We start from the raw sequence: 17,241 nt of genomic DNA on the forward strand, positions 1-17,241 counted from the left end.
ACTGAAAATCAGTGGAAGGAGTTAGACTATTCTGGGTAGTGTGCCAAACCTAAGAAGCTTCATTAAAAACAAAACAAAACAAAAACCAAAATAAACCAAAACACAAACAAACAAGCATGCAGCTGTCCTACAGGAATCAATGGGAGCGTTTTGGAGATTAAATATCTTCTTGTGTCCCACTCTCACTTCCCCACTTCTCAATTTGTCTTCCAAAACTATACTTTTTCATGTACATGCACAAGATTTGACAACCTCTCATATGTATTTTCCTCCCATTGCTTTTGCAGAAAAAAAAGAGAAGGAAATATTTTGCAGTACTGAGTATGAAATCCCCCTCCCACCTAGAAATTACTGCCTAAAATTTAAAACTTGTTGACCTAAGGAAGCCCTCTAAAAACATCCTTTTGCTGTTTGTCACTGGTTTATCAACTTTTTCTCCCCCTTTTTTTGCCAGTTTCTGCTGAAATGGCAGCAGCTGTGCTTAACTGGAAGCAAAGCATGTTACTTGGAAACACTTCAGACTGCAAGGAGGTTGACTTGATGGTATTTTGCCACTCAGAAAACATCAGCCCATTACTATATGCAAGACAGTGTAACATGCCATGATGGTCCTGTACAAGTGCTAGAAGCTTCCAGAGATTTTCACTTCACTGAAAGAAAGAAAGTGAAGCTAGTTCATTTCTTATCCCTTCTACTGTAACTGGTCTAAGCAGGCAGTTAACAGAACAAAATTAGCTAATGATCTCACTCACCACCATAACACATGAACTGCCAAAGCTTCTATAATGCTGAAGCTGCAACTGAAGTGCAGGTAACCAACTGTATGTGTATTGTCTTCAGCAAGTAGCAACCACTAACCCTGCAGAAACATGTCACCTGGGCTTCATAACAAAGGAGTCAGGCAGAAAGCTCAGCCCAACGATCAACAAAGAAATACCTAAGAATGTATCTTTTGTAGGAGACAGCAACTGCAACATGTGCAGGTCAATACTTTGGGGAAATGACCCACCCTCTTTAATACACACAATCCACCCAGCACTCACACAGGTGACAATAAAGAGGCAACAAACCTCTAACTCTCTCAGGTTTGGGAAAAGCACCAGAAGAAAAATGTCATGGAAGAGTAAATCATGTATTTCCTGAGGATATTCTTTTGTCTGTAGACAGAAAAAGTAAAAACATTTCCTCCAAGAACATGCCGAAGAAAAAAGAAGATGCTTCTAAGAAGCCTGTTGGCTATGATCCTGCTTACGGGTTCAAATTTCTTCCAAAAACATTGGTGCCTCTTTCACCCACTAGCTCCCTGCTATGGAAAAACACTTCTTCAGAGTCTGGAAAATGCTGTTTGATCTCAGTAAATTACATCTCACTGCTTGTCGGTTTCTGATTGATGGTGTAACTTAGGGAACAATATCTCTGTGTGGAATAGTGTCTGGAGAAGCAGTCAGGGATTATTGAAAATACAGTATTTATGCAGTTTAAAAATCAGTGGAACATTACGTATAATTTTTTTCTAGAGTGATGAAAAATTACTGAAGTGCATTTGGGAACAAAGGGTATAAGGTCTTTTGTCTATTTTTAAAAACACTTGGCTGGTAAGACCTCTTAGTGAGTTAGTAGTGATGGATGCAAGAAAAAGTGTCAACTGCAGTTGAGCATAAAACCAACTGCTTCTCCAACCAATGGGCAGAAAGGAAGACGTCACTGTTCACTGGTGGTTGGAAAAGAGGGAATAAAATAAAGTTGAAGAAAAGAGAAGGAAAATGAACCAAGGATCACTGATTTCTCTAAGCCATTTAAAACTACTGGAGAAGGAGGAAAAGTCTAAGGTTTCATCACACCATATGTTGTTTCTTCATCTACCTAACATGCCACAGTTAGTTGGAAGACTTTGAGAAACAGCCACTATGAAAGAACAGCCACCTCCTCAACAGAAATGATTCTGGAGTTAGTGAATAGAATACAAGGGCTCAGTGCTGACTTACACAAGCCACAAGCGTGACTTTATACACACTTCACCTTCCAAAACATCACTTGGATCCCTAAGGCCCTGTCATGACACAACCACATGACACAACTGAAAGAGACACCAGGACTTCAGCCACAGAAAGACCATGACTGAAGACAATTATGGAACCTACACAACATACATCCTCCCACCAGACAGAAAGAGAAAACTAATTTCAATGAAGAAGGAAAGAGAAAGAAATAAGGATGGATGCTGTTATCAGTGCTGTGACTCAGTGAAATAAAAAAACCGAACAAAAACAACCCACTAAAACTTGGCAGGTGTAAAGTGAATGAAAAAAAATACTTCCCACAGAGCATATAAAATGAAACTGCCAAGTTCACTGATTGGTACAGAGAAACAAAACGTGTGAAAAGCTTATTGTCCTGGCTCAGGATACCTTTGAATGCTGGAGAGTGTCAAGATTTTGTTCTCTGTTTCTCTTATTTCTCCAGCATCAGTTACTGACCTGATTCAGTGATGGAGAGGCAGCTCAATGGAGTTGGATTACTCCAGCAGGGCCATGTTAACACCTGTGCTAGCACTGTCTACTATGGGAGTAAGGGAACAAGGAAGTGCAAGAAACATTGTCAAAACCACAGGGTAAATTCACCAGCACTGGAAATTACTGCAGATTACAGTAATCCTTAGGAGAGCCTGAAACACAATATGGAAAGAAAGATTGAACAATTTATATGCAGTAGTTTTAAATTAAATAACATGGTATGATGACTTTGAAAAAAAACTAGGAGCAAGTCTACAAGGGGCTTCATTATATGGTTGGGATGCGGTAATTCCCACATGTGGTTCAGAAAGGATGGCAAAGGCTCAGTGGCAGGCCAGTGAAAAAAAATCACAGCATTCCTGAGAAGAAAGGTAATTCTGAAGTTGGAGCACAAATTGTTATTTACTCCTGTGAGGGGGCCAGGTGGTAAGCACCAAAGACAGCATCTCAAGCGCTGTACAACTTTAAGAGACATACCTAAATGCAGAAGGTACAACTGATTTGACTCCTCAATCATGAGGCTTCTAAAGTGCAAGACTACGTGACTGTACACCATCACTACAAGCCTTCCAGAAGACAGCCACTATCTTTAAAACAGCTGCTTGATGATGCTTAGCTTCCTTCCCAGCAGCAATCCATGCCTCCTGGGTGTAGGTCCAAGGCAAGGTGGTGACACATGCCCAGTGGGTGCACTTACCTCTGGCTTTTGACTCTGAGGAGGAGGGGATGTCCTCAGAGGTCAGGATTTGGGGGAGGCACATGGGAGCGCCAACCCCCTGTCCCAGGTAAGAAGCAGGTGGGTAGTAGGAACACATGCGGTACTGGGAGCTGACGGCGTGGTGTCTCTCCATGCCCTTCACCTGTCAGGAGAGAGAAAAGCAACAGTAGCCTGTGAAAGCAATGCCCCAGCGCCATGGGGGCACCCTGCTATCCCTCGCCCCCACCCCTCCATGGCTCTGAAGGAGGTCACAGTGGGTGCACGGGAAGTAACATGCTGACATCCTAGCCCTGGGTTTTGATTTGGTGGCTTCACAGTCTGCCCACACTGACCAGCTACAGGAGGTGTGGGGTGAGATGTGACCCAGCAGCAGCAGCAGCAACAGACCTATGGTTGTTTCACCTTTCTGCAGATGGAGATGCATCTGGCACACAAGCAAGTACCCTTCACTGCAAGCAGCTTCCTGCCAAGTCCCCAGCTTATGGCACATTCAAGTGGGTACACCTGGCCAGTGTCAGAGGTGAAGTGTCCACCCAGCTACACCTCCCCAAAGACTAACCCATCTGAGACCGCTGGTAGCTGCTCTGCCAGGGACCTTCTGGGTGGCTAAGGAGGACAGTCCTATCGACCGACTCTCACAGGATCTGCTCCATGGTACTGAGCAGTGACACACCCAAACACAAGCACACCGTTTTTCTTAAAATACCATTAAGATGGGAAAAATATTTTCTTGAAAAAAAGCGAGTTGTGTTTAGACTACACAAGAAGCTGGCTGTGAAGCTACAACTGGACACCAGCCAGCAGGTCTGCCATGTCAGCACAGCATCCATCAGACATCCCTTTTCCCTTCCACAGATTGCAGCAAAGTGGCAATGCTCAGAAATCAAAGTTTTTTCTACTCCAATGCCCTGATATCATCCAAACTGATCTCCCCAGAGGAGTGGTAATGCTTTCTTAAATTTGTGTTTTATGAAAGAACTAACAACTTAGTATTATTTGTTACAAAGCCCTACAATGCAACATGGCCTCCATGCTCCAAAAATGCAGCCAAAACAAAATTAACATTCTTAACAGGAAAGATAAGACTAGCTGGTTTCTCGAAGTATGCTGGGAAGTGAATGACTGAAAGACAGAAAGTTTCTGGGCACAGACAAACTGTCAGAGTTTTGTACCGGTTATAACAGTAGCAGTGCCAACAACAATGCACATCCAGCTATGCCATTACATAGTGTCTGCAAGCAGACAAGCCTGGCAGCCTTTTCAGCTAGGTCCCACCTCAGGTCTGCCTGCTCCACTGTGGTCCCCGGAGCCCTGCCCCTCAGCCCTTCCACAGGCTGCAAAGCTCAGAGCCAGGGAGCAGGGGAGGCTGGATGACAGCCTGCTGTCCCAGATGGCTGCCAGCACACCTACGGGGTCTAGTCCTGGCCGTAGGAACCACAGCACCTCCCAGAACCACTCCACAGTGCAGTCACCCCTTGTTTTCCAAGGGGAATTCCCTGTAAGAATTCCATACTCATTTTCATATGCCTAGCTGCAAACAATGTGGCCCAAGCCACATAAAATCCTGTTGGTGCTCTCTGAGGAATGTTTTCAGTGAGACTAGGCGCACAGAGAATGGTGTCTGTTTACAGGAAGCAAGTGCACTTCTGCCTGATTTCTGACAGCAGCATCCTTGCATATACTTGCACATGTACTGAGGGACTTGCTTTTAGCCTGTGAAAGTTAAGAGTTCTTCTCCTATAAATTAAAACAACACTAAAATTTTTGTTTTTCTACTTTCACATGCAGAAGAAGTTCAACACACACTGAAGTTTCACCCAGAGTAAATAGTAAATTGCTCTTCAAAAATTTAATGAGTCATCCTGAGGAAGTCTGAACTCAACCACTGACATTGCTTCTCCTCTTCTGACAAAGGGCACTCTCCTTCTTGGAAACAAGACTCCCTCAACAAAACATTGCCCAAAAGCACAGTCCAAAGGGCATTTTGAATCTGCACACCTGCAAAGCTCGACAGCTCTGGAAGTACCAGGGAAAAAAAAAAGTTAGCCCGTTGTTCTCTGTCTGTGTGTTGCACGTAGTTTTCCTTCCCTTGCTGGGGCAGGGCAGCATCCCCAGACCTCACATCTCCACTTCTCCCTTGTGCAAGGCCATGTATGTGTGCATGTGTACAACCAAGAAAAGGCTGCCTGCAGGAGACAGATTATTTCAGCTGTAGCAAAATGGAGGGATCGCTCCCTGGCACGAACTCCATCATGCATACATTTTCCCCCCGGCAGAGTGGATGCAGTGATCCACCTCCTTTCAACACTTTTTTTAGGGGTTTTCTCCATTTCTTAAAAAAACAACTCACCTAGATGCAATGAATTATTACTACTATTATTATTAGTGTGTGGTAGCTGGCTAGCAAGAGACATGTTTTATAATCTTATTACCCACACCAAGTCTACAAACCACAGTTCGACCGACACCCAGAGGTATGGCTCTGCAAAGATTATGCTGTGTATTAACCACTGAAGAAAATCCAAAAGCTTTTGGTTTTCTTTTATTAAACTATTTAGAATCTACACCACAGTAAATCTGAACCATAAGGTTTCCTTTTTAAAGTGCTTAGCAATCCTATTTTACAGTAACAATAAAATAACCAACCAGTTGTAAAAATTCTTGACCTTAGTGCTGCATTAAAAAGGGGGCTTGGGAGACCACTGCCTCATCAGAAGGGACATTTGGTCTGTATTAACTCTGGCAGCTCTGTGGAATCCTTTCAGGTTTCGGGGTGCCAAAAAGGAAGATCAAGACAGCCTTGGGGAGGCCCTTGAATATTTAGATTATTTTCAACCTGGGGCAGTTCAGCTTTTCAAATGCTACAGTAAGGTATCAGGTTTGGGGATCCTGTGCTAGGTCTGTCTAGGGGGAATGCTGGGGTCATGCATGGACCACAGGAGGAGAATGCCTGACCTTCTGGTGTCTCCTGCTTCCCTTGCCCCCTTCCACCCCTACAAAAAAGCTGAGACAGGCATGAGCTGGGACAGTCCCACAAACCACTCTGGTTTGTATCACTGCAGGCTACACGGCGAAAGAACAAGGCAAATTTTAGGTGAGCAAGAGCTGTGGAAGGGAAAGGCATGCATTAGTCTTTGCAGAGGGCATCCTGAGTCCCTAAGCTGCTTCCCTTCCAGCCACACAGCGCTTGTGTCCTGCTCCAGCTGCAGGATTCACCAAGTACCTCACAGACTTTAGTGGGAGACACATATCATCAGAGCAGCAGTTGCTCTATGCAACATTTACAGGTTCCCCTAAATTGTACAACACAGCACATACTCAGTAATGTTTTAAAAGATGTACTGCAAGTAATGGTGAGATGCTTAAAATTCATGAACAAATAAATATGGCCTGATTGGAAGGCCACGAGTGTATTGGAAATTCTTTCCCTGTGCCTTGAAAAGCCACTGTGAGGAACTGAGGGGCAGCTAGAGTTTGCCCTTGCACAGATAAGCTGGAAACAGGACTTGTTAATCACTGAGCAAAATGGTCAGTGCAGCCCTCCAGCTATGTCCAACACTGACAGCATACATAGCAAAATCCAGGGAAAACATGAGGAAAATGTTTTTGCATCAGACCATTCCTGTAAAAAGCCTTTCTCAACAACTGGTGGAAGAGCACATAAAGCCCAGTACCCCTTCCCAAGCTGGCAGCATCTGCATAACCCCTACATACCTTCTTCATTGAAAAAGAGCCGAGGAGAAAAGGTGGCCAAACCAGAAACAGGAAGGTGTCAAAGCAGGCACCAAGTGGTGACTCACCTTTCTAGCCTCAGAGATTAGAAAATGATCCTGTCCTTCTCAGATATTTGTTTAGCCAAAACATCACCTGTGTACTTCTTTTATTTGCAGAAGCTGCCAGGCACAATCTCTCTGTGAACCTGACAGTGTTATCTTCACACTTTCCAGCTGATTCCAACTACAGGGCTTGTTTCCAAGAAACACAAACAGAAGGAGGTCATGAATGCTATTCCTGGGTGACAAGGGCTGCAAAAATTTATAAGCAACACAGAAGATCAAAGTGCAGTCCTTCAGCTCTGCCATTGGTGTGCCATATGATCTTGGCCAAATCACTTTACCCAGGGTTTCCATCCTTTTATTCCACCCATGACTCAGCAACAAACGTACCAAACTCAGTAATTATGGAAACATCAGAGAAACTTGAAAGTTTAACATAGCCTCCTGCTTCTGTCTTGATTTTAAAGTCAATTTTAGTGGGCATAAAATTGCATTCGTGTCATTGCTTGCAAACAACAGAATTCACAGGTTGGTTTTTGGCATGGGCAAGAAGGCAGCCACTGGGCAATGAAATGGAAATTCAGGCATCAGTAATCTCCCCTCTGTCATTTGTGAACTGTGTGACTGTGACAAGTTATTTGACACTTCCCTGCCTCAGTTTCTGAAGTTATAAACCAGGTTTGCTGCTTCTTTCCCATCTTGCAATGTTACTGCTCTTATGCTGACCACTCACAACTACTCTTGCACTCATACTGCCCAAGGTGTTTCATTCCTAAAACCAGCTAAGCATGTTTTTCAGAAAAAAGAAAAAAATGAGTCTATGATACCCTGCCTTGACTTACTTTGATTCTAGCAGAGAAAATACAAGACACATCTATATCTGTCCCTCCTTGATAGACAAACTTAATTAACCTTTGCTATTCTGTTCCAACCTATTCTTTCAGACAAAGGCAGTGACCCATAAACAATATGTTACCATCAGAATCTCAACTGCAGTGACACCTAGAGATATAGCCCTATCAGCAGTATTGGAAAATAAACCACTTAGATTAGCTCCTCCAAGAAATATGGATTGCATTCATGTCACACATGAGCTGTCAGAAACATTAGGATACTTTTAGCATAAATCTGTAGTGTGAAGGGTATGTTATGAATACAGTATATAATTCACTGCTTACACATAAAATTGGGACTGTCTTGGGTGACTTGCACAATGTGTATATATTTACACACACATGCACACATTCTACACTGACTTTTGGAGAGTAAGACTGCAACTTCAATAAGAAACACAGGCTTTTTGGAGGAAAAACTGCTCCAGAAAGCAGAAGCAGGTGGAGGAAGTTGAAAAGAGACATTTTTTTTTTATTAGTGAGTGACTATTCTTCAACCTCCTAGCTGTCCTGTCACAGCCACATTCTTCTGGATTTAGTAAGAGAATTTTTCCAAGTTTGTACTTCTAAGAAATCGTTGGTACTTCTAAGAAATCCTTAAAAAGCAGTTTCCTATATCAGCTATACTAAATACTTTACAGATGGTAAATGTAAATCCCACACTAGAAAGCAAGTCAAAATTTCTCACAAGTTATTTTTGCTCTAAACTGGTGTAAGGAAAGAACAAAAAAATGAGGTTATGAAAGTGAGAACACTAGTTTGCCAAGAATGGGAAGTTCCAGGAAGGGGAAGGGAAGAGGAAAAGGAAGAGGAAAAGGAAGAGGAAAAGGAAGAGGAAAAGGAAGAGGAAAAGCTGAAGTTCTGAAATGTGTCTAAAACGTCCACACCAGCCTTAACCTCTCCCAGGAGCAGGATACCTGGAGTTACCAGAACACCAAAGAAAAAGCAGCCACTGGTCCCGAGGTATGGGGGCACATTCTGCACTCTTGCCAATTTTTAATGGTTTAGCTGCATGTACCAGAAGTTTTAACATTTCTGGGGCATGATGCTGACTCACAATGAGTCCAGATTAGACTTGTGCTGTGGATCACATGCCAGCAGTTTGTCAGCTTTGAAAATCAAGTCTGATTAGATTCAGATGTGTCCAACAAGGCTTTACTTTAGCTGTGATAGAAAAGGCTGCAATCACCCCATATTCTCCCACTGCAGTGAGACCAGTTTCAGAAGCACCAACTTTCAAGTACACCAACCCACTCTGACACCCAGTACTTATGTTGGCAAACTGATTTTACTGTTAATTGGATGGAAGCGGATGGAATGCACAAAAATTCCCATTATAATGAGCAATTACAAGAGCTCCAAGGGAAACTCTAGATGCCCACACAGGACAGGGAAAGGAGAGGTACAGTAACCACCAAATCTACTACATTTCCTACCAACCTAGGTTGTCTCTTCCTCAGGTGCAACAACAGACATAGGTGATTATCTGCCTTAGAGCTGGAAGGAGCAACAGAATATAAATGATCAAAGGAGCCTCAACCAAAACAATAATGTTCATTACACTTATCAAATCATGATAGATACAACTTCTGGTGTGACTGTATATAGATGAGGAAAACCTACAGAGAAATACCTAAAATATTTGCACCTTTATGAATCCACTCGAGCATGCCAGCCCCTGCAAAGAACAAAGACTAATGAAATCTGACATTAATCTACATTAAAGATTCAGTGATTCAGTTTATTTGCCAATGCTCAATGATGCATTAATCCTCATCTCATCCCACACACACTCACATGTTTCCTCCCCGGCTATTCTTTCTTGCTTCCTAAATTCTGAAACAGCAGACAGCTGGGCTGCTCAAGGCCTTGTCTGCATCCAGAAGTTAAATATACAATTCTCCCTGTGTGGTTGAAGTTAATCTAGGATCTGTGAACCTTCACCAACTGAGCCTGAAAAAGCCAGGTGTCTTGTCCATCCAGCTTAAACTAGAATACCTTCCAGTGAGCACAGTGGTGACTTCCACCATAAAAGAATACCTTCTGTGAGCTCACACCTTAGCAAGCTGCCTTAATTTGGTTACAACAGGCACTGCCTAGCTATGATTCTGGCAAAGAAACAAAGATCAAAAACTTTGATCAAAAAGTTAACAGCAATACATGTTAGAAAAGAAAATGCACTTCTATTGGAGTCTGGTTTAATAAAGCCTGTACATGTAAAAAATAAATTCAGTCAGTACAAGCTGCCCAGCAGAAATCTCAGCATAGGTAACAGCTACGTGTTTCCTCTGAGGAGGATAAGCATGCACAGGATTGCCAGCAAAACCTTCTGAGTGTAAGCAAGGTCTGATTCCTCTTTGAGGATCATGCTTTGAATGAAACTCTCCTTTGATTCCTTACTGTGTTTGACAGAAAGGCTCATTAGTTATTCATCCTCCATTTATTGCTATTTCTGTGATCTTCCCTTGCTGGTAAACTGCATGTGCAGAATTGATGTAAAATCACATGCAGCAACTGAGACCTTACGATAAACCATCTTCATTGCCACACAGGGTTTTACAACCTCGGCATCACTGTACCCACTGCCATCACATGTTTTCTAGCCTCTCACTAAAACTTTTTATCATTATTTGTGCAATCTTACGCTGTTGTTAGGGTATGCAAACCCTATGACTCAGAACTCTTCCAGCAAAAACTATCCTGCATGTAGATCAGTCTGAGAAACAGCTTGTAAGTTCAAAACATTGACCTTGAACTACACCTTGCCCTGTGTCAGAGGAGAAGTTTAAAAGCTGGGGAGATATCAATTCTGCAGGCAAAAAGCACCTTTATTCTCTCTGCTTAGACATCCAAAACAGCAAAGGACATCCCCTCTGCTTGGACATCCAAAACATCAAAACAGCACTGAGGGGTCCCAAAAGGTCTGCTCTAGAGAAATTAAAATCTTAGATGTGGTAGACAATTAAATTCACATAAAGGTGAATGGAATAATGTGGTATATCCCACAAGAGACATCCACAGCTTTGAGCCTGCTGTGGGAAAGAAAACTGTCCTTTTTGACAACAACCATGTAGTTTTTTTCCTTACTTACCCCTTCAAAATCTCACTAATTTGAATGGCACTTAAGCGGAAGTTAGTTTCTGCAGGGCCTGAAGAGAAGAATTATGGAAATCACACAGTTGTTTTTATCTCTTTAAGGGGTGTCAAAGGTTCCACAGCAACAGGCTATCTCACAAGTGAGACACAGACTCTCTAAGCCAAGACTTTCTATATACATTACAGTACATGACAACAGAACTGTGAAGACACCACATCTTCTTCATTCCAAGGTTTAACATACTCACGCAACTCTTCCTCAAACACTATGTGCTAGGTGAAATGTGGGACTAGCAGCCTGCAAGAACATTATTTTCTCAAGGGAAATGTAGCCACTCTTTGTTTGTCTTGTGATGGTGTCTCCATGCATCAGCAAGCTAAGTGCTGCAGATGCTTGAGAAGTAACCTTCTATCTGAAATACTCTGCTACACCAAGCTAACCCAATCAACCAAAATGAAAAAATTGAAAAAGCACTTGGCACCTCACCCAATTACCATGCACAAAATCCCGTAACTCGCCTTGACTAATTTTCCCCTTGGCCTGGTGATTGAACTCATCAGCTAGAGAGGCCACCATCAGCTGGAAAGGTGTACCTTTATGTATCAATGCACTGAGAGAAGAAAGCTCTCATGGCATGGGCCTGCACCACAGAAGGAAGAGAGATAGCTCTTGATCCCAAACAGCTGTACTCATGGCAGGAAAAGGGATGTGGAATAATGATAAGTGCTACAGTAATTGCAATCACCCTGGCATTAGTTTCAGCTCCTCAGTATCAAAAATTAAAACACCCTTTCGGAGCTGGTCCCTCTGCCAGAGAAACCTGGCTAGAGAAACTCTCTGTCAGCAAACAGGATGACCTATCTGCTCACTTACACAAGGTGGTTTTGGTGGACATTTCACTGTTGAGTGGTTTCACAACACAGCCTTTGCAGAAGCAGCCTGCCCTGTCTTGATGCTCTACAGAAGAGGTCTGCCCTCTCCTGTCCTTACACAAGGGACACAAGCATACATAGACTCAGAGGGTACAGCCTTATCAGTTCAGTCTCAAACAGGAAAAGCATCTCTGCAATCCACAACCAAATAGTCCCAGAGTTACTGAAATGTTTTCACTTTGCCAAGAATCCCCCATACTGGCAGATTTTCCCTCTTTCCAGTTTCTGACTGGTACTGAGTTGGATGCTACAATTATCACATCCTAGAGTGTGAGGGCTTGATTTGCTTTATATGCTAACAAAGTACATAGAGCTCTGGTTTGAACCTCTCAGGTACTGCCTGTAACCTGAACCACATGAATAAAAATCACGAGCTCTGGAGCTGTCAATTACCAGAACACATCATGACACACAACCACACGTGCCACATCACATTCAACTGACTGCAACCAAACTGCTGCACAACAGCATGGTCTCCCAGGTCACCTCGGTGCCTTGGATGCGAAACGTGGGAAAAACCCACACTTCTGAAGAGCAAAGCCTCCCAGAAATTACACCTTAGGCTTTCAGGGCGTTATGTTGGGCAATTGGGACTGTTTTTTCTGGAAAATAGTTCATAATCTACTGTCACATAATACAGAAGATAAAATCAAGTTAGTGCCCTTTGCGCTTGTGGCAATTTATCCATACCATTATCACTGTCCAACTATGTAATTACTTTTGTTATGCTGCATTGCAATCACCCATTTTGTCTAACTTTGTCAAAACAGGTCCTAATGCCACCCTGGAATATGATTCTGGTTTTGCACTGTCACGAAACCAGCAAACAGGAGATCATACCTGCCACTGTTTTCCTGACTGGCTCGGCATGTATGTTGCTGGGAGACTTCGAAGGCTGTTCTTCATGGCCGACCCTACAATTGTACCCCCTGTCTCACTTGAGGAAGGCTCACTGGCCACTGCCATCTGGTACTGGGAATAGTTGCACAGGTTGTTATAGCAAGGATACAGAGATGGCTGGTAAAAACTGCTGTAGTAGGCGGAGTCCACAACCAACTCAGATGTGCTCTCCAAGTGCCCTCTGCTGGGGATGGAAGGGATGTCCTGAATGAGCATCCGTCCCTCTGGAAAAGAAAAAAAAGACCATTATCTTTCACCTTCTAATGAGCTACTACCCCTCCCAAGGGCTGGACAGAGAGTGGTAAATAAGAAGTAGGAGCTGAAAGCTGCACGTGGCTGAGTGTTCGGTGGAAACTTAAGTGGACCAAGAACTACTCACAAGTCCAAGACTGCCACCTACACACACCACAGTCTGCAAAACAGCAGACAAAACCAACTGCAGATTAAAACAATGCTCTGAATCCTCAATCAGTATCAACCGATGGGGCTAATGATTTGCATCGCCTAACTTTGCAGTGCCCTACTACTTTTTAACCTGTAACAGTGTGCCAAGTCTCTTGTAACACTCTAAAAGCAGAAACGATCTAGCTACAGAATGACTCCTCCCAGCCAGTGTCCTGAAGGTGCGAGGTCACCTTCTGAACATGCCTCTACGAGGGGCAAACAGCCACAAGGCAAGAGAAGCTGCAGTCGGCAAAATACCATAGGAACAGCCAAGGTGTCCCAGAAACCCACACGCTACCTGTGAACAGTACAGTCCTCAATCCTTGCCGAGCCTTCATATCCAAATTTAACTCCCATACCTAGAAAATCACCGAGCAGAACAAGATCCCCCACCATTAGCAAAAGAGGATGAGGAGAAAGGTACTGCTTGTGACTTGCTGCATCCACTCTGGGCTGCCTTCAGATCAGGGGTTAGCTGGCTGCGCTCCCCACAGGCAAGGTCTGCCTCCCTGTCATTCCCTAAGGTGGGGATGTTTCTCAGACAATAAGAAGCCATGATTTACCCACTCCACTGTCAACCAGGGGCCTGCAATATTTGCAAGTATGAAAAATAGAAGGTGCTTGCTGGTACTATTGCACACCCAAGCTCTCTCTCATACATGGCATCAGTTACATTGCCAAGCCAGACACAACAAAAAACTGCCACAATCTTATATACACATTTACAGGGGGAAAAAAAATCAAACATCCAGATCCCTCCATATCTGTAGTTCTGGCTCTAGTTTGCATGTCTGTGACCCTGCCTTGTACCAGTTCTCTGCAAGGAGCTCCTCTTCTCCCCATGAATTGTTTTGTAGAGAAGAAAACAATGTCGTTTAAAATGTATGGATGAACTCCCAAGAGCTATTGGTATGGACATGAAGCAGCATGGGCAACAGGCACACAGGAAATAACAGCCCTAAGAGAAGACATTTCAGGCAGGTCTAGTTTGTTCTGGATCTTTCTCTTGGTGTACCTGTATCTTGGTTACGTACCTGTGGAAGGAATATAGTGGCATACCAGACTCTCAGAGTCATGATAACAACATCCACAGTCCTGTGGATTAGCTGCATATTGGAGCAAATAATCAGTTTTACCCATTATTGCTATTTACAATGCAATCTTGTTTCACTTCTTCAGCTATAATGAAAGTTTTCTGCAATCATGGATCATCTCCTTCCAGGTGACTAAATTACACAGTGTCCCCATTCAGTTCTTGCTGCCATTCTGTTGACATCAATGAACTATTTATTAGCAAAGACTGTTTTATGCTTCCTGCACCTGATTTTTCTGCAGAACCATGTCAGCTGGCCTTGTTTATCTGGAGTATTTCTCAAATTTGCACACAAACCAGAAGTGCCTGCAATGCCACAGAAGAGTTTTCAGAGTTTCTGCACTTTCATTTTTTTAATTTTTGAAATTGTTATTATTCTGCTTTTGGGCAAGACTCTTAGATCCTTTTGTCTGTATCTGATAAAATCAGAACTTGGACCACAGACACAGCAAAAGCTTGACTCCCCTCCCTAAATTTACCTCTCAAATAAAGCTGCATTCCAATTGCTCAGCTTTAAATGTTGCAAAATAGAAGCCAAAAGTAAAATCCTCCAACACATTCCTTGCTGGGATACAGATTTCACATGACAGAGACATACAAAGCAGTCACCTGCTGAACTTCTCACAAGTCCGTATTATTGCACAATGTGCAATTTCTTCTAAAATCTCTGCAGTCTTTCAATTTACAATGCATCATTAGAAGGGCTACTACACCCCATTAAAAATACTAGCACCAGGAAGATAAGGTCTTTTTACACCTCCATGATCTAGATGAGGGGATCAAGATTACCCTCAGTCAGTTCACAGACAATAGTAAGTCAGGCCAGAGTGCTGATCTGCTGGAGGGCAGGAAGGCTCTGCAGAGGGGTCTGGACAGGCTGGATCATAGGCTGAGCCCAGTGGTGTGAGGCTCAGCAAGGCCCAGTGCTGGGTCCTGCCCTTGGGTCACACCAAGCCCAGGCAGCTCCACAGGCTGGGGCAGAGTGGCTGCAAAGCTGCCACAGGAAAAGGACCTGGGGGTGCTGGTGACAGCAGCTGAACATGAGCCAGCAGTGCCCAGGTGGCCAAGAAGGCCAGTGGCATCCTGGCCTGTGCCAGCAATAGTGTGGCCAGCAGGAGCAGGGCAGGATTTTCCTCCTGTTCTTGGTTCAGGTGCGGCTGCATCTCGAATCCTGTGCTCAGTTTTGGGGCTCTCATGACAAGAATGATACTGAGATGCTGGAGTGTGTGCAGAGAAGGGCAATGGAGCAGGAAGGTTCTGGAACACCTGTACTAGGAGAAGTGACTGGGGTTGTTTAGACTGGAGTAAAGGAGGCTTCCTTATTGCTCTCTACAACCACCTGAAAGTAGGTTGTACCCACGTGGGGTTTGGACTCTTTTCCCAGGTACAAAGTAGCAGAATGACAGGAGACAGCCTCAAGCTGTGCCAATGAAGGTTCAGGATGGACATCATAAAGAACTTTATGGAAAGGATTGTTAAGCATTGGAATGGGCTGCCCAGGGAGGTGGTAGAATCACCATTCCTGGAGGGTATCAAGGAATGACTGGATGTTACACTAGGTGCTATAGTCAAGTTGACAAGGTGGTAATGGGTCAAAGGCTGGACTCAATGATCTTAATAAGTCTTTTCCAATCTAAATGGTTCTGTGATTCTGATTCTCTAATACACAGGAGAGATCAGTCACCGTGGGTGCCAGCAGCTAAAAGGAAAAGAGAGGGAGCAAGTAACAGCTGTTGTTGCAACTTTTGGAAAGCTCTTATGCAGTACGCTTCCTAACATAGGACAAGATGGGCTAGGCTAGAACAGAAACCTACCCACAGTTATCCACCAACTCACACAACCATTCCTGATATTCCTGACGCTTCTGTGACATTCCAGTGGCTGTTAGTGCTACAGCTCCCTCCTGAAGAGCAGCAGTGGCAGTATTCTGCTGCGTTTAAGGAGGAGGGGGAAAAAAAGCTTTTTCATCCTTCTTTTCTCTTTTTATCTTCTATCTGTGGTTTGGGCTACCATCATTTGGCACCAGCAGTGCAAAAGGTTTGACTTGTCCCACATTTTCTTTTACGTAGCTGCAGAACACCCTCCAGTGGTTCAGAGTTCAGGGCTGTTAAAACCCACCAGAAGTGTTCTCTGCTTTCTTAGGCCGTCACTCCATGCTCCAAGTCTTTACACTACTCTCAGCTGCTATCTCCAAAGCTGGTCTGCAGAGATGGCTCATTCAGCCACTCAGGCACCCATATGCATAAATCCCCAAGCATCAGCAGCCTGGGGCATTTTTCCCTTATAAACCCAGAGTTATGAAATCAATGATCCTTGTAACATCTCCAGCACACAGCCATTCTGAGCCACGGGGCCACACCACAGAGATGTGCCCCAGGAGATTAACAACAAAATATATGAGCAAAGGGAAAGGCAAAAGTTCAAATGAAAGGAAAGACACATCCAGCTCCTTGAAGAACTAGGACTCCTGTGACACCACAGGAAATAACGCCAGAAAAGTTAAGTTTTCCCTAAATCTCACGAGACACCATGCTTCTAAATGTGGAAAGGACACATCTGTAGGAATCAACATCTGTAACTATCTAGCTGGGGTTCCTCTGGTTGGTCCTTGGCCCATACCTGTAAGGGTAGACTACTGGCTGAACCTTCCTACGGCCATGCCTCCAGCCACTTAACAAAGTGCTCTCCTCAAGAGAGGCTGTCTGCCTGTGACTGTGACTGTTTTCTGCCAGCAAGTAGAGAACACCAAGGTTAAGGAAGCAGCTTTCAGCTGATTTCTTTCTTTCTTCAAAATTCAACACAGCTGAATGGCTCTCCTGGCAAAAAGAGGGTCCTCCCCTGCCTTAGAGCTTGCAGTATTACAACACCTGCATAT

At 43.8% G+C, this 17,241-nt stretch overlaps 1 protein-coding gene across 1 annotated transcript in view; it reads right to left on the bottom strand.

The window, feature by feature from the left end:
* Window positions 1-17,241, bottom strand: part of DMRT1 (doublesex and mab-3 related transcription factor 1) — a 57,776-nt gene that overhangs the window by 21,331 nt on the left and 19,204 nt on the right. Inside the window, exons 3-4 of the mRNA XM_030968875.1 lie at window positions 12,770-13,053; window positions 3,211-3,373 (exon numbers count right to left, since the gene is read on the bottom strand). Coding sequence (XP_030824735.1) covers window positions 3,211-3,373; window positions 12,770-13,053 — 447 coding nt within the window. The remainder of the gene's footprint in view (window positions 1-3,210; window positions 3,374-12,769; window positions 13,054-17,241) is intronic.

The sequence above is a fragment of the Camarhynchus parvulus genome, chromosome Z (assembly GCF_901933205.1).
Source record: "Camarhynchus parvulus chromosome Z, STF_HiC, whole genome shotgun sequence".
Lineage (NCBI taxonomy): Eukaryota > Metazoa > Chordata > Aves > Passeriformes > Thraupidae > Camarhynchus > Camarhynchus parvulus.